Source organism: Eufriesea mexicana, unplaced genomic scaffold (genome assembly GCF_001483705.2).
Source record: "Eufriesea mexicana isolate 0111107269 unplaced genomic scaffold, ASM148370v2 scaffold5379, whole genome shotgun sequence".
Classification (NCBI taxonomy): domain Eukaryota; kingdom Metazoa; phylum Arthropoda; class Insecta; order Hymenoptera; family Apidae; genus Eufriesea; species Eufriesea mexicana.
In genome coordinates this window covers 345,032-367,991 of record NW_016913313.1, presented here as the reverse complement: position 1 = coordinate 367,991, position 22,960 = coordinate 345,032, and the positions used below count along the sequence as shown (strand labels likewise).

The 22,960-nt window shown below is 34.6% G+C and overlaps 1 protein-coding gene across 1 annotated transcript in view; it reads left to right on the top strand.

Annotated features, from left to right (window-relative positions):
* Fife (regulating synaptic membrane exocytosis protein fife) overlaps nt 1–22,960 on the top strand; it is a 150,494-nt gene that overhangs the window by 86,758 nt on the left and 40,776 nt on the right. Inside the window, exons 9-10 of the mRNA XM_017906390.1 lie at nt 9,247–9,422; nt 13,279–13,347. Of these exons, the coding sequence (XP_017761879.1) occupies nt 9,247–9,422; nt 13,279–13,347 (245 nt within the window). The remainder of the gene's footprint in view (nt 1–9,246; nt 9,423–13,278; nt 13,348–22,960) is intronic.

The window sequence follows — 22,960 nt, the reverse complement described above, 5'->3', positions numbered from 1 at the left end:
CGTGGATGTAAAATTTGCGAATTAAAAGCTTTTAAAGCATTAAAAAAAACAAAAAAATTCTATTATGAAATATTCCATAAAATAAAAATAACGCATTAAAAAGTTTTTTATTCGATTAAAATTATTTATATTTCCCTTAATCGACACTTTTATGGCTATACGAATTTTTAAAAACAATTGGTAACAGATGCATTGAATTTTATAATTATTGTTCAAATTTTAATTACTCGTATTTCTTTCTGACGCATATATAAAAATAAAGAGAATTTTTTTAAATTAGGAAGTGATTGATTTATGAACATCCAAACTAATGTAAGAATTATAGAATAGTGTAATATAGGCATGCAAGAATTTTATTCTGAGTTTTTATATTTCAAAAGCTGACGTCAGGTTTCTACCATGAATTATCATATCGTGGTTTCAGATGGCGGGCAATGTAAATCGACGCAAAGGTACACTGTACCCCAACGTTTGCGCGAGGACTGTACCGAGCTGAGGTCAATAATTTATAAAATAGAGAATAATAAAATTTTACATGGGGCACTAAAAACCGTATCTTGGCGAATCCGCCATCTTCTTCTCGTGCCGGTTTTCTGCCTTTTGAGGAAGTAAATAGCAGAAATATTTATTTATGGAGTAAATAAGGAATATTTATCCTCCAGAAGGATGTCCCATTTATTAAAATTCATATTTCAAATGTTATATTTATTAAACTTCGACTTTTCACTTATGAAATATTTATAGGACAATCTATGTGAAACGGAATCGAATGAAAATATCTGGAATGCAAAATTCAGAATGAAAAACATGTGCATAACGAAACACAGTAATAGAATCGTTTATAAAAAATTCCATTCTGTAAAAATATTTATTTAAAGAATACCACGAATTCATGACGTTCATGAAAACCAAAAAAATTCGTACAGCTTTTATCGTGCAGGTGTTAAATAAAAACTACCAATTGCCAAAACTAAATTTTCCATTATTTCCCGTAGGACTCTTTTATTATTTATAATTTCCTCTATTTTCACATAACTGTCAATAATAATAAAGAATTTTAAAAACTAACAAAAGAAACAAAAAAAAAAAGAAAAAATAATCGATATAGTCTAGAAAATCACATGAAAATGGTTGATTTTTAATTTACATCATTCACAACCCGATATTACATCATACACAATATTACACAAGATATTACACAAGATTCCTCAACAAGTTCCTCATAACGACCTCCAAAGAACCATAATTTACAACACGACAATGTTGAAGCTTCCGAAGGATACGAAGGGTTAAAAATCAACCCTTGGAATGCGATCGTCACTCTCCGAATAAATTAATCTTTTAATCCAAGAAGCGTAGGATATTGCAATCAAAGGATTAATTATATTTGTCCCTTCATATTATACAATGATACTATAATTTCCGAATTATGTAAAAATCAACCCTTCGGTTAAGGTTGTCAATTTTCAATTTCAAAAAATTGAAATTAACATTACAATTTTTGAGACATAAAGTATCCCGTCAAAAGGGTTGATTCTTGCCTCTTTGTATCACTCACAATGGAGTAAAGCAAAAGCTTCTTAACGTTGTGCAAGGTCAAGAATCAACCCTTTGAATAAAATTTCTATGCTTGAATAAATTAATATTTAAAACCATGAACCATAGGCTCTCACATCAAGGGGGTAAATTGTTATCCCTTTGTGCCATTTACGATATAGTAACGCAAAAGCTTTCTAATATTACGAAAGGTCAAGAATCAACCCTTCGGACAAAATTCCTATGCTTCCATAAATTAATATTGAAAATCATGAACCGTAGGCTCTCTCATCAAGGGGGTAGACTGTTATCCTTTGTGCCATTTACGATATAGCAACGCAAAAGTTTCCTAACATTACACAATGTCAAGAATCAACCCTTTGAATAAAATTCCTATACTTCGAATAAATTAATATTGAAAACCATGAACCGTAGGCTCCCTTATAACGGGGGTTGATTGTTATCCCTTTATGCCATTTACGATATAGCAACGCAAAAGTTTCCTAACGTTACGCAAGGTCAAGAATCAACCCTTTAGACAAGATCGCTACGCTTCGAATAAATTAATATTTAACCGCACGAAGCGCAAGCTATCGTATCGAGAGGGTTGATCTCGCATGCAACACGACGTTAAAGCTTTCCGCCAAAACGAAAAGAAGAATCGCAAACAGAGGATCGTCAATCTTCTAATGAATTAATTCTCAAATCCTCGAAGCGTGGAAGATTAAATTTTCCACCGTCCTCAACTTAATTCCATCAAGCTAAAACAGAAATCCATTTTACATGCCCTAATACAACCCACACACAAAAACCTTATACATACACCTAAGTAACTGCAAGGAATTTCATCCAGGCCGAAAGTAAGAAGCAACTGAAGAGGACGGGCGATTAAATCGTTAAAAAGCGTTCTAATTCCCGCGGAAGCGGAATCGTGAGCGGGAAATTACCAGCATTTCCGGTCTTTTCTTCCCTTCGCGGAACCAGCAAAAAGTCGAGTAGATCGCAAACACGACGTTCCCGCCACTAGAGAAATAATTAATGCCACACCTATGCAATCTCCCACGAACACGTTCTCCTTCGGTCGCAGCCTCGTTTCACCCTGCTCGCGGTTATAGCAGTTTCTCGCATCCATCCGAATTTCTGCGAATTCTCAGCCCGGTACCCGGCAAACTGGCTGTTATTAATAACCCAGACGAGGCTGTTTCTCGATTTTCATTAGGTCCGCGTACTTACGAATTAAGCCGGGAATTATATCAGTCTCCAAGATGAAGACGTTCCTCTTGCTTTTCGTGAAGCCGACGTCTTCTGAGCAGGTTGGTCGTTGTTATGGTTATTCTCACGTTTCCAAGTATGACGTGATATAGGTTTTCGAAGAGATTGATAATTATTAATTATAAGTAATATAGGCATTTAGATATTTACAAAGTTTACTGAAATTCACTACGAGACTGACCTGTGTTGTTTATATTGTACCCTATTTACGAACCATGCCTCTCGTCTAGGATACTCGTGTTTTGTTCGACTTTCTTACCCCCAGGCTCACACGATATTCTAGGTGAAACGATTAATGCAACTTCACGGACTAAGTGAATGCATAGTTTGTTTATATATTGTACTTCCCTATGGTTGTGTTTTGTTCTCTGCCAAGACGTGAGCCAGTCAATTGCGTTTTGTGGTGTCGAGAAGAGAACCACGTGTAAGGGACCAAGTATTATAAGGTAGATTATATATTATATTATATTATAATATATATTATTAATTAGATTATGGAAGAATAATTAGGTTAAATTTAATTACAGATTAAATTAAGAGCAACGTGCATTTATTTTATAATAATTCAGTATAGTGAAAAATTTTTGGTCTTTTGTTTGATAGTTAGGTGATTAGGTTGATTAGGTGGTTTGAGATTTTAGTTTGAGATGCAATGTTATATATTGCTTGATTTGTGACGTTGATAACGATCGTAGTCCGTATGTAGAAATATGATAAAATAAGAATGCAGAATAATTAAAATTATCGATGATAAAAATATACAATACTATCTCAAAAGGAAAATTAGTTCAGGAACGATGCAAGAAATTTATATATTAAATTGTCTTTTCTTAATTTACTTATACAGTTTTCAAATGAATTCTTCTTCTTGGATATTTTTGATAGAGTACAGAATATTATAATAATTTGGATTTACATATATATACATATAGCAGAGTAAGAGAAATTATATAGAATTTACAGAAATATCTAACACAAATAATAATGCATAAATTACCCAATTCTACTGCACAAAATATTTCGTATTCTTACAATTGCAAAAAGATATACGAAATATAAAAGAAGAATTCGTCGAAGATAAACTATAGCTCCAATTAATAACCTGTTTCCAAGAAATGGAAGAAATATTCCTTTTACGAAGATTTGAGCTATTTCAATGAGAAACTTTGCAAACAAGGGTGAAAGTACATAGATAACAGGAAGGTGAAGCATCAGAGGCCATTCGATACTCTTTCATCTAGCTTTCCGTATCTCTAATCGTTTCGTCACTCTACCTATGCGAAGTTCTATAGCGTATTTTGCATACAAAGCTTCAATCATCGTGTCAACTGTCTCGTTTTTCGACTACGTATTCGGTTCCTCCAATTTTGCAAATTACTGACTAGCTATTCCAATCTATGATTCGCAAAAGCATCAAACGCGAAACAAAAAGTCATATAATCAAAAAATTACATAAAATTCGATGTCACTAATCAGAAAAATATTTCCTACACCTCTATCGTTACTTCTACAGTTCATGCCATATTTTCCCAAATTTGCGTAATATTTTCTGTTGTTTCTGACAGAGACATTTAAAAATTTCACAAGTTCGTATTGAGATTCGGGAATAAGTAAATGTTATTAAAGTTGACTGTACGAGCAAAAGGTTAGATTAAATTGGATATAATGTAATTGTGAAAAGAGTCATGGAAATATTGCATGAAGTTTTAAGTATGGCAGATAAGTTAGTAAATTCAAGCTACGAAGTTCACTCGAACAAAGCATTGTTCAAAAGTTAAAGTTTTTGCACAATCTTCCTTTGTAAATACGCTTATTCTTGAAGAAGCTATTCGATTAAAGTTATTTTTCTACGCGATAAATCCTTTGCTTCCTTCGTAACTTCTGCGTTATGGGGGAAAAATAGTACCGATAGTCAGGGAAACTTTTTTAATTAAAACGGAAACGAAACTATCCGCGAAGGTCTCAAAAAAAGACATTGAGGTACCCAATACTGCTGTAAGGAAAGGTGAAGGTAGTAATAAGTGTAAAAGAAGCAGAGAATAAATGCTTGAAATTCTTAAAATATCAGTGGACGCTAATTTACAGGCCAAAAATTCTTTCCCCTATTTTCTAATAACTACTAATATTTTTATTAAAATTCCGTCGTAATTTCTATGCATGATATTAAAATTGCAGAGACTCCTGTTTCCGAAATGAAATTATTTTAATTAAACCTATGAGTATTTACAGAAAATATAAACATTGGAGATACAATTGAAGATTTGCGATCAGCATAATTAAAAATTCTTAATCAGTAGTATCACTGACATTAGAATTCAAGATCATTGATTAGTACAAATACTAAAAACCCAACGAAAGATTCATTAGCAGAAATAAACACTTAAAATACAATGATCAAATATAATTTATATAATTATAAAACATCCATTATAAAATAAATACAAAATTCTTTAATAGACAAATATTTTCATCAAAAACAGCCATTCATCCTGTCAATAAAAATTACCAGTGATCAAGTGAACATTAATACTTAATAACCAGATAATACTTAGAAACCAGATAACAATAAAAAATCTTTCAATGAATTTAGAAAAAAGATTCAAAGTCAAATTATTTAAATAAAAATAAAAATTGTAACGAAACTTTTAATGAAATATAGAAAGCTAAAAATCCACTTAGAACACCTTAGAACTTTTAATCTAAAAGTGTAATATAAAGTTCCACACATGGACCATTCCAATATAAATTCTGAGGACCAACTCCCTAATCTTCTAATCCCACACCCTGCCAACTAAGAACTCAACTGCATTTCAAAAACGACACTCAAGACCATGATTGAATCCAACGTATAACCACTGAAAAGCCAGTCAGAGGTTAGCCAATGGCAACTGCATCAGGGATTAAAACCATTGACCGATGGTACCTCAAAGGGAAACAGCTCGAACTGCATAGCTAGGCAGAAGAGCAGTGCTCCTGGAGCTTCGAAAAGCGATTAAAACTTGCGTCAAAAGCGTTTCATAATGTTTCTTCCACTGAATGATCGGTGGCTGAAAAGGTTTCTCGCGATTATGCCGGAAGATTCGCGATAATTCGCGACAACGTATCCATCACCGGCTTTCCACTTCTCTCAGCCTCATCCTCTCTGTCGCAACTCTTGCTCTCAACGACGCTTAAACCACGGTCCCCTGGGTTCTTTCTTCCCGTGGATGTATTCAAATCGAGCGTATCGATTGCTTGAGACACGAGCAGGTCGAGCAGAAACCACGAGAAATCCCGTGTTTCACTTAATTCAGCGCTTTTCGAGCATGAACCTGCTTAAGCTACTCGATCCTCTCGACCGTGGCGAAAGCATTCTGGCGCGACCTGGTCGTTTTAGTTGCTTCACTCGAGAAGTAGATTAATTAGGATTTCCTCATTCCTTGGTGAGGTAACGGGAACAAGAGGGACAGAAGCGATGGGTTCGAGTTTTTTTCGGTAAGTTCGTTTTTCCTATATTCGAACGCAACCTCGCCGTGGCAGGGGATTTGTAAAGACGGATTCGATCGTAATTACGGTGGAGTTTTGGTACGAGAAATTCTGGCGAATGGAATTCGTTGCTGCGTTTCCGGAGGGTAGAACGTTGCTGGCTTTAGTTTCATTCAATTCCGTTCGCTATGTTCGGTTGTTACTTTGTGCACATCTGAATTAGTTAATTGGCTCGTATTAGTACGAATTTCTACCCTCTGTTTCGTCGGTGAGTTTATTGTCGGAGTTAGGTAATTTCCTTGTTTATTCTGGATTTTTCCCGAGCTTTCAGGGAATTTTTGTGAATTCGAAATGGAAGATATCGAGCAAATTATTTTAAGTTAAAAATTCTCAAAGAAAGTAGAAATTTTGGATTATTTGTTATATATAGTTGAAGTACAGTAAATTATCTGTTGGCAGTATCACTATTACGCTACTTTCAAGAAATAGACATATGATTTACATTTATTTGTAACAAAAATAATTTTTATGGGCATCTATTATATTTAAATACTTTAAATAATATTATAATCCCTACAAATTAAGAAAACGTGAATAATGTTACCTATTATTAAAATATTTATTATTTTATGATACTATAATTACTTCAGAGGAAAAGAAGAGTTACAATAAATTTAAATAAAAGCTATGTAAATGTTGCAATAAAAATTTCTATTACATTCAGTTACGATAACTTGTAATAATTTTTCTTAAAATAATTTTGTTAATTTTCTGAATCATTAAAAAATAAAAAGCAGGTAAGGAAGACACTGCTCCAAAATACAAATAAAAATCAATATGTATTTTCGTTTAAAAATTTTGGGGCACCCTCTGGTTTAATAAAACTGATATTTGATAGAAGTGACGAACTGTGACCTACATTTACTTTCCAGTAAAATCTTTACTATATTACAAATGTATATTCCTCGTGTCACACGAACCAAGAATTAAAATAACATTTGTCTAACCATAACTAAATTTGTTTATTCAATTTCATAAAGCAATCAAGAATTACCATAAATCCTTGCAGATTAACGATGAAATATTTTTTCATACACGTGTATAAAGAGATAATAAATCCTAAAATTACGAAATTAATTATATTCCTGTCATAAGGAGATTAAACTAATAGATCTTCCGATTGACAAATGCAATTAAATTTAGCCGAAAGAGATCGAAGCCAATGCACTTCATCCCGAATCACAATTGTTCTCTTAATTTCGAATTGTTTCAATTTACCCAAATTAATCGATTTATACTACAAGCGATTAATTATTGAAACCGAGGCGAAACGAAATAGTCAAGCCGGAAACAGAATTTAGCAACGCGTTGCATTACGTTTCGATTCTACCAATAATGACGCAATTCGCGAATTAAAACAGAGCTACAGCACGGCAAAACATTATGAATTACTTGTGAATAGTTGCAGCGCGATACTGAACCCGAGCTGACGTTTGGAATATGCGAATTTCGTCTAGTGCAGTTGTAATGTCGAATAAGTCGTTTCTCGGTCGCATATTTTTAACGATGGAATTATTTATTCCCGTTGGTATACTTCCAACAGTGGAACATTTCGTTCGACATAAAATTTCGAAATTATACAGGCTGCTGCAGAAATAATGGTGTAACTTGAGAGGTTATTTCTTACGTGAAGATAAATTAGAAATTCAAAATGGGGAAAAATATATATAGGGTTACTGTTTGATTGGCAAATATAAAGAATAAGAGATGTTATTTTATTCTAAAATATATATGTAGGATCGGATTTTGGATTAACTTAAAACATTATTGTTGACGGCTATGGCACAAGTGAGATTCGCAATGGGTACGCTCTTCTGATCTTTCTTAGGCTGACTTGGACTTCTTACATACTCTCCGATTGACACACTGGCACACTCTTCAAGACTGCAAAAAGACTGGCTTAAAAACTCTTAAAGACTGACTCGCCCGCGCCCTTGCACCCTTATTTAAACCATTCATTCTGTCCTTTTTCATACCCAGGCTTTCCTTCCTAATCATTCCCCTTTCCTACGTAACCTCGATGGGCCAGGTACTTCAACCACTCTGGTCGCGTCCCTAAATTTTCACTCGACTCTAATTTTAATAACTAGTCACTTTGTTCCTTGGTAACTGTTTTATTCCTTTAGTACGCTGGTCGGCTAGTGTACCAGAAACGCATCCTTCGCAGCTTTATGGGGTGTGTCCCCTCTCCGTCGCCTCGTCTTCACGTGTTCGTAGTCTCTTCGATTGAGTTCCGATCCAGACACCCCAACTTGGCGTCTCAGCATCCCTATCTGTGGCTGTTGTCTTTGGGCTTCGGCGATGCCTTCCTAGAACTCCAACGAAGGGCTTTCTCCCGTCGGAAGACAATGGGCAGCGGTGAAAGTTGCCCACACCTCTGTAGCGATCATCATTCTCACCCTCGCCACTAGATGGATTCCGATTTTCGAGAACTTTCTTGCAAGTCCTCAGAAAACCTCCAAATCCTATATATATAACTTCCCGCCCTTCCAATAGTATCCAATTATATTCCAATATTCCAATAGTCTAAGACAGGGCCTGCTAGGGTAGCCTTTCTGATGAGTCCTCTATCAGGCCCGGGACGAAACGTATCCCATCCTTTTCCTACCGTCCCTTCTAGCTACACCTACACCATCGAGGAATATCTGCGGCGAGCTGACATCAACGGACCATGGCGGCGCCCCCCCCCCCCATACATCTATCGTTCACATCTTTCGTCTAATTTTTCTATTTCCTTTCTACAGGAATAATTTTTCTTCATTTTATGCACAGTTTTTAAGATAATCAAGTTTGAAAATTCATTCTGGACCCATTATACCCCGCGTAATTAAATGAAATATTCCACACGTTCCTTATCTAGTAACTCATCGCAGGATCCACTGCAAAAATCAACGCGTGACACTTTGATTTCAGACCGGACATAAACGCGATGAAGGGGTTGGCCTCTTCAGGTTCGTCAGGATCACCCAAAGTGGCTCCATCAGGTGTGAACAGAGTGTCTGCCGAGGATCGTGAGCTGGCTCGACAAGGGAGTCTGGTGGACGGAGAAAGTATCAAGATCGTTATCCATCATGCCGACAACGACATGAGTGAGTATCTCGTTCCCAGCTGAATCTTTCATTAAAGCCCTTTAGCCATTATTCGACATCACGGAAGCCGTGTCACGGGACTTTCATTGCACCCTTCACACCTCGGGCGCGTTATCAGGTTAACGATAATTTGGCCGGGTACCTCGTCGCTTGGAGGATCTTTCCAAGAGTCTAGCCACGTAGACGATTGACGCAGCTAAGATCAGCGCTGTAATTTTCCACAAATATTGATGTTATCGGAGATCGTTAAGCACACGGGTGGAACACCATCCAAAAGGCGGGATGAAATCGAATATTCAAATTCGCAATCTGGGTCGGTCGGAGTTTCTTCGCGGAGCGCGATTCAACGATGTAATTAGACCTGCGGATAACGCGATAATGAAGTTTCCTCTTCTGTGTATCCGCTTTCAGACGTGCTATTTTGTATCAAGACCTTTTGAAATTCAGAACTTTTCGCGTTAGATTTAATAACAGCGTTGATTATTCGCGAAACCTCCGACCCTCTTTCCTTTTTTTTTCCCTTTTTCGCAATGTAATTTCCGTCTTTGTCCCGACTGTTACTTCGCTGCTACCTCTTTCTCTCTTTCCCCTTATTTTTCGAAATTGAAATTTTTATTTAGGTTAAATTTCCAGCAGTACAATGCGATTCTTTCTCGCGCGAATTAACGCGGAGACGGAGAATGATTATTTTGGAGGAGCGAGTTCGTGGTGTTCGAATTTTTACCGAGATTCGATTGATGAAATGGTAAACAGAGAAATAGGAGGAGAATCCGGTCGCGAGTCTAATTCTGTTTCGCGTGGTCGTCGTGATCTTTATATTCTAAAAGCGGAGAATAGGGGGTCAGTCTGCACAGGTCCAGACGTGGGTGCGTCTTGAAAATGGAGACCCTCTTCCATGCTGGTAATTAAATCCCTTTAATTAGAAATCGGGAATTTAATTTGGTGGACAATGTGGATCCCGGCTTTCCCAGAAGTAAACCCTTGTAAAAATGTCCTTGTCCGTTAATGCGACGTAAAAGGCGGAATGGCCCGTTGTGCTCATTCGTTATAATAGAAAACGGCTTTGCGAGGTTTCGAGATGACATTAGCAAAAAACAAAAAAGACTGTTTAACAGTGAATAATATCAAAACGTGGTATCTTTTCCTTGCACACGAAAAAATGGAAACGGGAAGGTAACGAAGGAAGTGAAAAAAGCCCTGTGTAAATATATTACGCTAATGAAGCGTGGGGGACCGTAAGGACATTAAATGGTAACGATCGGTGGAAATTGGGACAAGAAATTAACGACGACGCGTAATAGCTGTTTCGCATCATTTCCCACCATATTTTCACGTAACTTCTGTTAGTGGGTTAGTGGTGGATGAAATTTAATAACAATAAGAACAATTTTTTACTTAATTAGATAGATAAAGATTATCAAACATAAACATTAAGTTTAAATATAATTAATTTATCACAATCACATGCTCACACCTATTTTCATTATTACAACTCGATTACAACTGACCTATGCCTAATCTCTCTGGTTTGTTTTTTCTACTTTCATACATTACATGACTGTAAAAGTTCGTACCTTCCTTTGATAATATCCCCATGCAAATGCACCAGGACAAAAATAAAAAATTGGAAATGAGAAGATATACTCTACGTACCACAATAAAGATTTATTAAGCAATATCCACCATTCTTTACTTTAAGTACACGGTAGAAAATATTACGAGTATGAAGGATTTCTTCCAACTTCGATGCACCTTTAAACGTAGCTTCGCCTTCAAATAGTTTTCGGAAATACCTATATACCTAGTCATATTCGTCCAAATGAAAAAAGAGTGGGCAGAAAGGCAGGAAGGATATAGATTATCTCAAAAGATAAATCGGATTCTTCGATGCAATTTCTAACGGATCTAGCGGGATATGAAATTTTATCAGTTTACAAGTAGATTCCTGCGAAGGTTGTCATAAAAAGGATACGAGAAGCTTCCTTGAGATAGTTCCCGAGGAAATCTTCAATTTCGGCCGAAAACAGAAATATCTCTGACTTAGATATATCGACACCATTCGATAAGTCATTTTTATTTCTTTCTTTAAAGAAATTTTGTAGCTTCTTTCGAGAAAAATATAACTTAAATACACGATGGGTCACAAAATACTATAAATCCATTCCGAAATATCGAAGAGCTGAATTTCTTTAAAAATAAAATATAAAAATTGTTCGCAATTAGGATACCAATAATGCAGACATTTAAAATGAACCTTCTTTAGAATATAGAACAACGTTTTCTTTTATTTTCTCTTCCTATATAAAGTCAGAAGTGATTTGAATCATATTAATAGTATGTTTTGTCTTGCAATATTAATTTTTGAATTTATATAAATTAAAAAATTATTTACAATACAAACATAAGCTCAGTATAATTGTTCTACTTCTTATATTCCTGTAAAAATAATTTTTCATAATTAAAAAATATGTTTATATAAAATAAAAATAGTAATACAACATAAATGAAAAATCCATTGTTTTCCTTTTTCCTAAAATGTTTGGTTTAGACCATTTTTATAATTATTGGCATTAGCGTGTTAATTAGCAATCCTAATGAGTCTTGATAACTTTTAACATCCCAATCAGAATGTTTAGACACAGCCTATTTCTCAGACCTTTTTTATTTTTCTAATTCCATTTCACCAGATCTCGTTAATGAAATTAGTAATTTGCTTAACAAACATCTGAGATAGTCTTTCGTTGTATCACTAAACTTTACTCACCATAAGTCTAAGGGAAGAAACATCCTAAATGCTTTTAAACCGTTTTTACTTTCAACAACTCAATTATGGTACTTTACTATACTCAAATAAAGAGATTATACTTTTTAAATAAATTAATTGAATAAAATGTTCTTCTACCACGTTCTAAAATTTGATCTGTCAGCTTTTTCGTACAACGACTGAGATTTCTTTTGTGGATGAATTTTTCAATTCGATTCGCGGTTTTCTGAAAAGCATCCAGCCACTTGTAAAGAGACTAGGAGACACCGAGTCACTTTCTGCAAGAACGAGCACCGATCTGGGCTAGAATTGGGGGTATAAACGAAATCGCTTTTACGCTACATCGAGCCGAAGTCACGCGTCTGCATTATAAAAAAGAAAGCTGGCGTAATCTTCTTCCAGCCATCAAAGATTTCCCTTTTGTTACCATTCGTCTGCTAGTAGCAAAAGCAAAGCCTTTTTCTATATTCTCTCTGATCGTTCGTTTCAATATTGAAAATAGTTGTCTTCGAAAAAATTAAGGTTTTTAAATTGTTCAAGTTACATTAAAAGAGGAAACGAAAAATACGAAAAAGACAAATATTAAATGGAAAGTTTGTTGAAATTTGTGACAATTTTTATTTTGGATTAACGAAGATTGGACTTTATGTACGAAATAAAGGTGAGATATGTTGGGAATACTGATTAGACTCTGGTACACATGCATGAATTTTTCTTGATCAATGTTAAAATTATATGTTTCATTATTTTAAAATTGAAATTTATAATACCGGTGAAATTACGAAATTCATTTTTAAAAAATATTTATTTGCGTTACACTATCTGCATTTATGCAGTGACGATTTTTGTGCAGGTGAATAATTCATGAGATGATGGTAACATTGAACAGTTGTGAGTCCGTCCAAAATTTTAGTATTATTTGCAGTAGATTACATGTTTTTGCAAACTTTCCAATTTAATTTGTATCCAATTGTTAATCGGTAAATATATCAGTTTTATTATTGTATAATTTAAGAAACGATATTTATTTTTATTTAAACTAATGTTAAAGAATATGGAAATATTTATATCTTGATGCATTATTTATTGCAGCTCCATGGGTGAACGCGAAGAGAAGGATAAAATTAAGGAGGGATCCGGCTTTAGACAAAGGACACAGAAGTAAGTTAACAATTATTAATCTCAAACTAAAGTTATTTTTCAATTTCGTATCTTTAGTTTTAATTTAATTTTATGATATTAACAGAGTTAGAAACATCATAATTTTTAAATATTTTATTGATTTTCATATTATAGCGAGAAATTAAATATTGTGATTCATTCGAGGAAAGTATATTAAATATAACGTGGTACAACAAATTAAATATATCAATCTAAAACTTATTTAAAATTTCTGTACCCATATAAAAGTCATTTAGAATTCCTATATGAACATAAAAATTATTTGGAATTCTTATATTATTATAAAATTTGAATACAAACTATCTTCTTTTAGAATAGTCAAAATATTTCTAGAAATGTAGGTATCACAAGAATTATTAACAAAATAAGTGCAGTTCTCGGTTGACAAAGGAGTAATAATTTTTATTCAAAGAAGACTCCGCGCAACTTTTAATACTTTTTATGCAGAAAAATTACAAACATTTCTGTAACTGAAATACAGGGTAAGTCATACAAATGCGCGAGGAGGGAGCGTATATTTCGTATTCAACTTTTTTCCTATTTTGGAGAAAGAGTTGAAAACTTTCTCATTTTAAAAGCTGGAAGCCAAAATACGCGAAAATCCTGCTGTCCCTGTGTTCTATATTTTATCCAATATTTTTCCCCTCTGTTTCTATCTTTTACAATCGAATGTTCAACGAAATACCAATTCTTTGTAAGACTCGTTTTAATTTCCTTATTAATTAAGTCCCTAATTAATTCCCTTCGAAAAACTAATTATGCATAGCTCAACATTTATGTATAATCGAAAGAAATTTTTTTTTTCAAATTTCCTGTATTCTAATTTATGATCTACAATTGAGTCAGCATGATCATATGCATCGCGAAATTGACTGTCGATCGGTTTCCAGAATGTACACGACGTTTCTCTATTTCTCATTCCTATTTCTGAAATATTCGACAGATATTCGAACCGTGTCAAACGTCTGACGATCGTGCAAATATTCGAAGGCATAGAAACGTGGCCAATCAGCCGAATAAACCGGATAAAACCGGGTCATAAAAAGTTGATAAAAAAAGAGAGCAATGAAAACAGTGGGACATGGCTCTAGCAGGTGTGCGCCTGACGTTTAATTACTTGTTGGGCTTCCAGATGGAGCTGCGTACTTCTCGCCGCTTTAAACCCGTGAATAGGTTAGGTTGGCGTATCGTGACCGAGAAAATCAGGTCTGGCATGATGAACGAGTAGCATAATAGCCCATAGATAAATTAAAATTATCTTCTGCCTATTCGCGGTGAGCCTGGATTGATAACACGAGCCAATGAATCGTACGAGTAATTCGAACGAGAATATCGCGCGTGTCGTACGTGTTAAAATGATCGATCGTGACCAAAGCTATTAGAATTTGCCTCAATGGAATCGGCACTTCGCGTGGTTCCATTGTAACGAAATTTTATTCGAGCTCGTGAACTGTTATGGATATTACAAATTACTCGAATTTTGATACTATTGATATTTCTCGTTTATCGAGTAGCTTTTATCTACTTTCCGTAAATCACGAGTAAATATATCGTGAATTTGAGGCACTCTTGCTATTATTTTAAATGTAATAATAGTATTTGGTTCAAAGTAAATTCATGGAAATCCTAAATTTCTGAGAAATATTCTTCGTATGGATTATCCTAAAATTTTTAAATCTCACGAGAAATATATAAATATTTTTAATAGAAATACTCTTTTATTAGCACGAAGGTGATTAATTATTACCACAATTGATACACTGTATTGTTATTTATCACGGATGATAAATAATTGGTAAATACGCAGGTAACCAAAAATATAAAGGTTAAATATAGCAATTTGTGCCAACCGTGACCAAAAGCGAGAACGATAAAGATTTTTAATCCAGCGTGACTTAAAAATTGAAAACGTTGCAAACTGGTTCCGCCTCGCAGATTAGATTGCCGATTTTATCACACCTGAAATTAATCTTACCTTGCCCTCGAATTGAGTTATCGTCCCATCGAAAATCTCTCGAGAGAGAAAGTCGATTGCACTGAACCTTGCTGCAACGCGATTCTAAACGCCTTTCTTTTCTTACCCCGTGCCTTTCACCCGTGTCCACTTCTTTTTCTCTCGTTTCAATTTTCTCTAAGTGATTGCGTAAATAAGTAGGCTTTGACGTTATTCGGAATGTTCGTGCCGAATGAGATCATAATTTCTTTCGAATCAGGCTGTTGTTGCTTTGAAATTCAATTTTCTCACTTCTCGCGAACTTCTCGCTCATTTCAAGGAATCTATTCAACAACGATTTCTTTTCATCCGCAGTTTTTATTCGTGCCTTGTGCTGTTTAGCACTGGAATACGATCCTTCGCGAATCAACTTTCTTCGTTATTGTCTGTCAAACGAAGTACCTAACAGGTCAACAAAATTTTGCCATTGTACGCGAATGATTTATTCGAGCATCGAGTAATTTGATTCATTGTCCCTTTTTTCCTTTCGACCCTGGCACTCGTTTGTTGCGGTTGTTGCAAAGTTATTGATCGAGCGCGGTGAATGAGAAAGTTGTGCGAAAATTTTTATTTTGAAAATTAGAAATTTAAAAAATTGGAACTTTGAGAAGCTCATAATTAAAAATTTTGAAGCTTGACAGGTAGAAAAATAAAAAGAAAAAGAAAAGAATAGAACGAAAATTTGGTAGTTTAGAAATTTGTTAACAATATTAAAAATTTGGAAGTTTAGAAACTTGGAAATTAAGAAAATTATGAGAGTCTAAAATGAACAAAAATCATAAATTTATTAAATTTATTAAATTTTTCTATCTGTAGGGAGTATAATTGTGTAATTTCTTAATCCACAGTGTATGAGAGGAAAAATGTAAATGAAACACAGCTACAAATTATAATTAAAAATGTTTAGGAACTTTCTTGTATTTTTTCATTTTCGAGTTGACTAAAATTCATCGTTGCACAATGTAATTTAACCTGCCCTTTCAGACTCATGCATTTAAACAAAAAGGGTCGAATGCCCTTTGTTCTCTAGAAAAACAGCAGGAAAGGAATCAAGTGCATTATACTAAACGAGTAATGGGACCATATTCTCTTAAAAGCATTTTAAATTGATTGTCTACATAATACAAGACGATGTAGCAATTTCTAAAGTTAGTTTTAAAATTAATTCTCGTGATTTTATTTGCTATCGTAGCTAAAGCCATTTTAAATATAAAATGTAGAATATTTTCGTCGCTTATCGGTTTAAAAACGATTCATTATATGTCCTTACAATAATGGAAATTTCTTTTTAATTATAAATATCATGATACGGTGTTAGAAAAATTTTCTGCTAATATTAAGCAATTAAGTAAGAAAAATGAAGTATCTCCAATGGAATTATTAATATTTTGAATAAAAACCTCTCAATAAAAATATGTTAAAGATAGTAATGCACATAAAAATGGTATACAAAAGTATAATTTTCAGAAAATATGTCTCTGCCAATATTTATTCATTTTGGCAGTCTTTTCTGTATTACCATTATTAAAAAATGAAAGAAATTGTATTTTCTTTATTAAATAATTCATCCTCCACACATTCTACACATGTAAGCCACAAATTAAATTTATCTTAAGAAATTATTGACTCGTGAAGAGAAAATTACCTGATAGAAGGCGCAATGATAGTATTCCTTCTCATCCATACATCTGAAAAATCTTCAGAACGATAGACATGATTATAATTTGACTGGAGGGACAAACCTTATGAATATTTTAAACTTACGCAAACTTTAAGGTATATAGAACACAGCAAAGCGTGGGCGTAGGTGGAAAACGAAAGCTGTAGCGATGATAAATTGACCTGCTTTAGACCATAGTTTCAAACACGCTCTACGTGGGTAGAACTATATTTGCGGATTTCTGTAATAACTTTAGATCAAGTGACTTTCCTGGTATTTTTTAAAGGGATGTTAATAAAAATGGCGGAACAAAGGGACAAAGGAATCATAAATTTATTATTTTTCAAACCGTTTTAAACTTGTCGAGTCCATAAATATAATACTTACGTAATAATCTAAAATTTGATTACCATTGGATGTTAAAAACGATTTTCGTGTAGAATATAGAATTCAATTTCATGCATGGAAGTATATCAATTATGTGTGTAATTTTAATTTACATTCCTTCTTTTTTATTCTTATAATTTAATATTAATTAGTGGCTTGAACGAGGAGATTAAAGTAAAACAAAATTGAATAAAACAAATACTATAAATCATAAGCAACAAATAAGATTGATGTAATCGAAAATATGCATTTATGTGATTTATATGACTGATTTCTTTAGAAAAAGAACATTGTATAATTTTATACTAATTAATGCTCTGTTTAATATTATATAATGAGCTACGTGTTATTGTAAATTAAAAATTATACACATATTTACTTATCATCATGTTGGAGAATTATTAATAGCTAATATGAAGCAAAATAAAGAAAGTTTGATTGCATAAATACGTGCAGAACAGTACAATAAATATCACGCGTAGCGAATTGCAGAGATAATTTAGAAACACAGAACAAAATTTATAAAATTTATAACTGCCTCTGATAAATGTTCCAGAACGAATTATTATATAAACCAGGCTTAATACGAGAGAAACTAGTAATCATTAAATAATGAGATCAACCTTTTTGAAGACCATTAATTAATATCTATTTTGAGGTTATTTAATCTCTACTACTGATGGATTAATATCGCAGACAAAAGCTGGCTATACAGTAATTACTCCTGAGGAATTGTCATTCAAATTATCACGTCAATCTTTTTCAATGAAGTCCACATAGAAAAATTGAAATTCACAGAGAATTCAAAAAGTAGAAATTTTGTCTCATGAGAAATAGGAATTTCAAAAACGTTATTACAAAAATAATCATAGAAAGATGCAACGAAAATTGAGCAAAGAAAGCTTAATAGCAGCCATAATGCAGCAACGTCATAAATTAGAGGATCAAGTAACTGCACTTATCGGTGTCATGGTACTTAGAGCTTGTTGCCACGCTACTTGAACTGTCTACAAATCTTTTTTACCTCTGGCTAGACTCCATGGTCCTAACTTGGGTTATAAAACCTGAAAGCGTATCCACTGACACATGGTGCGCAGAAATACCACTTTTATAAACTTAAAACAGCATTATTTCAATTTACAGTATTATGTCAACTGTATTATACAAAATATACAAAATTCACACAACATCTCAATTATTACATGCATATTCATTTATCACAATATCTACCGAATCCATCAGATACTGGCATCCCATGCATACTTGTCCCATTCATTCCTTTCTTACAGACATCACCCCTTTATTATCAACACATATTGTAGTATAGCAGGTTTTTCACTCCATGTACACCGTCGGTTCGAAGGCCAGATCGGTCAGAAAAACTCCAGGCGATGCGTTAGGCCCTTAGTACGACAATATTTGATGGGGGAGGGATTAGAAAACGTGTGCATCTTGGTAAAATATATAAAGAAGGTTAAGAGTAGTCGGGGGCCAGTTCTTTGTAGACAGTTTGGAGTCGAACAGTTTTAGTTGTTGTCGATTAGAGAGTTGCTAAGAGAAGAAGAGAGTTGTCGATTAGAGTTGCTGTTCTCTGAGTTACTTGAGAAGAGTTGTCGAAGTGAGTCGCAATAGGAGAGTTGTGCGTTGTGATAAGTTGTAACAATTCGCATCTTCATCATCATACTCACATACTCTACCTCTGTTAATTTGTCATTAAATAAATATTTATACCACCACCAATCCATCTCCACAATATATATTCAAAATCTATGTTAACCATTACCACAGACCCAACTCGCTCAGCAGTCTCCTTCTCCTCATCGAATATTTATAACCCAAGCTCAATTATCACGAATTAAATCCTGCACGTTCCACGCATTTAAGATCCATCTCGTAAAGATTCATAAACGTTCAGCGAGCTCTTCCATAATACGAAAGCGGATCGCCTTTTCTCCACTTCACGCTATTATCCCAACGAGATCCCACCTCTGTTATCCGTGCACGTTCGCGAACGAGCTGGCTCCCTGTTCAGTCCGAATTAATGCGATAGCTACGGAGAAAGGGCGACGGAAACTCGATTTGCCGCGAATCTACGAGGCAAATTTTCGAGGACCACCGCCAGCCTCCATGGACGAACGTTAACAAGATGGACTCCGGTTGGCTGGAGTATTTATCGAAAATCTCGCGGAGAAACGGCCAACCGATCAGATAATTGCACTGCAACGTCATTACCAGAACAAGCCTGCGGCTCCAGACCTTATCGTAGGCCAGCTGTTCCCAGCCTGTTAATTAAGCCTGAATGACGGCTCTTGATTGGCGTTCCCGTGTCGGCGCCCGTCAAAACTCTTGCTCGGTCCTAGCTAAGCGACACTGGCAAACGAACCCTCGATCTTTCAGCCCATTACCTCGTTTTCCACCGATCTTTTTGGTCTTCATCGACGTGAATCGTGACATTGTTCCGTGTAACTACATAGTCTTCGCTGATGGAGCTGTAGGGTGCACGTTGAGATGGTTGACACGGATGATGAAGCAAGGAAGAGATCGAAGTGAAATTTCCGCGAGACGCTGAGAGATTAACGACACTGATTAGCGTGGCCTTTTCGTTCGAATAGGATCCGGACTCGTTAATCCTGCGATTGCCAACGCACCAAAATCCTCTGGAACCTGTTGCTGCATTAGGTTACACGCATGTATTACAGAGTTCATTAGTCCTCGCGGTATTAAATTAGTTCGGCGTTAATCGCGCGCTTACTTCGTTACGCGGACACCCGTCAAGAGGAATATTCATTGTTTGTCGTTTACTTTCTCTCGTCTGCGACTGTAATCTCCTTAACTGGAGGTAAAATCAACGTTTCGGGGGATAAAACAGGCCTGCGTGCCCGTCTCTGGGTGGAGATTGGGGGTAATTAGTCTATGATGGATGGAGCTAGCTGTTGGTCGTTGTTTACTTCGATTTTAGTGATGGATAGTGGTTTTTCATAGGAATTTTTCAGAGAAAGCTTGATTTTGAGCGAAGTCGCTGATTGACATTTTGTTGACTGGTTTCTAACTAGTTCTGTTATTAGTTTCCTTTTTATTTCGTAAACTATTTCTTTTTTTTATAATGGCATGAAATATACTTTCTGTGTACAAAATTAAAGGAGTATTAATTCAATCTTGAATGAATCTTTACTGTCCTCTGTTGGTTCAATTTTAAATCCTCTAAGTTAGATTTTTTATAGTGCCTTAAATATAAGAACTATTCAGTTATAATATTACAAACATATGTAACAATGCATCGAGTTTAAAAATTTGCTAATAATAAATAATAAGTATTACTTAGGTATTACTACATCTATAAGTAATAGGTATTACTGCCAATAATGTTTCAGTTCTATACTAACTAAACATCTACTATGTTTATTAAAAAATAAATTCTGAAACTTATTACTAACAAGAAGCCCAGATACTAAATATCGTATACAATAATCTAGAAACTAGTTGCAATACGTTGAAATCCAATTTAACTTGCCACGAGGTTATTCTACGTGCAAAAATAAGTCGAAAAAAAAGAGTGAAACTTTTTCGTTTAACGCTTCGTTTTCGAGGAAAGCGAGTTCGAAATAGCAGTCATATGCACTCCGTCAATAGTCACGCTACGCGGGCTGGGCGAGAAGTTAGGCGAGTGCGCGACACTCGACAAATGTTCAAATTAGATTTTCTCGAAAACCAAGCTACGAATGAAAAAATTGTATTCCTCTTTTTTGACTTATTTTTTCGCGTAAAATAACCTCCAATAGTTACAAGTTGTTCCACTTACCGTGAAACATACTGTATACGTATAACAGTACCGCGCGTCAATCTTCTAACACGTCATAGTAACCGGAAGTGGTCCTTCAACGAGTCGTTTACAGGTGTCATATAATAAACTTATCTTGACATTCGGCGTTATCGATTGGCCAGACGTGCAGGCTGCGCGTTATAGTCCTGGAAGCTCGTTTAATTCACAATTTCGCATAAAAGATCACGCGCTTCGGATACGCTGAAATTTTGAACTCCCTCGGCGAGCTTTGCCAGCTGCTGCGATGAATACCAATTTACAAACATAAAGGTCACCCTTTCTGCGTGCTGTCCTAACTTTTCTCGATATTATTTATTATTCCGCGACCGTGAAATACGATAAAATTTTTACCTCGATAATGAACATCTAAGTGTCACGAAACTCTCGGTTTGTTTCTTCTCCCGTCAAACTTTCCTTCGTGTAATTCATCAATTACATGCTCTATTATTAAACAAAAAATTGGCTTTTAACTGGCTGGCTAATGACTTTTTTACTGACTACATGGGAGGGACGAGAATCGAGATATTGTATATGCACAAAATATTTCCAGCAGTCCGCAATTTTCATGACTGTAATTGACGTTAAATGGACGATGAATATTTCAAAATAACGTATGAAAGGACTATGTTTTCCTTTCAATTTTTCCATCATGATTTATTACAGGAAATTGGTCTTTTGTCTCTGATGACGCAGATACAACATTATATTATTAATGTCTTACGTATTTAAACAAATTATTATCTTAACTATTGTGAGGGATTGGAATAAAGTCTTCTGAAACGAATACAGCTCACAAATGCGAATTTTCAATATTACTAAATAAAATTAATATTGCAAATTGAATTATATAGCACGACATGATGAAGACAATAAACATCGAGACCAAGTATAAATATGGTGGTGCCATGAAAAGGGTTACAAAGCAAAAACGTAGACATAGGATCAATGATACTAATTAATATAAAATAATAAAATTACTGATATAACTTATTCCACTATTATGCCTGCATTTGTCACTAAGGAACTTAAAAATGAGGATTTTAAGGAGTATCAAAAATGGAGTTAGCCTCGATACCTTTATATCATCCTGTGAGACTTCTTTACAATTTCACACAGTACATTTTATTCTTCCCCTGAAAGAATTACTACTATAAAATTTGTTATATTTATTATTATTATTATTATTAGACAATCTTTTTGAATGTAGTATACTATTTTCTTATGTATAGTATACTGTTTAACTAATACGTAATTGGTAAAATGATAGCCACAAAAGTGATAGGAATAGCTTGAGGAATTCGATATAGCTGTTTTAAATATATCTCTAGATTTGAACGTCGAATTTCTTTCTAAATCGTGATTTTCATTTTTTAAGATTAATATAATTATTAAATAAGGTACCATAATATGGAACAAATATAATCGAGATCAGTTTAGCGGCCATTCGCTATATATTCACGTTTTTCAGCAGCTTTAATAGTTGGAACAGTGAATGAGTTAGCTCACAATTGCCGAAACATATACGCTCACGTTGAGTTAAACTTTTATCAATAGCTCACGTTGCATTGTTTCGCCGTAACATAAACTCAGGATTCAAATTCCAAGCGAGTGCAGACACAATTTCTAACATATATGCGAGAACGGTATGTTAACAGTATGTTGCAGGCTTTTGTAAGTTCTCTGAACAAGACAAAGGTATTGTGTCTAACTTTAGGCATAACATCTTGCGCAC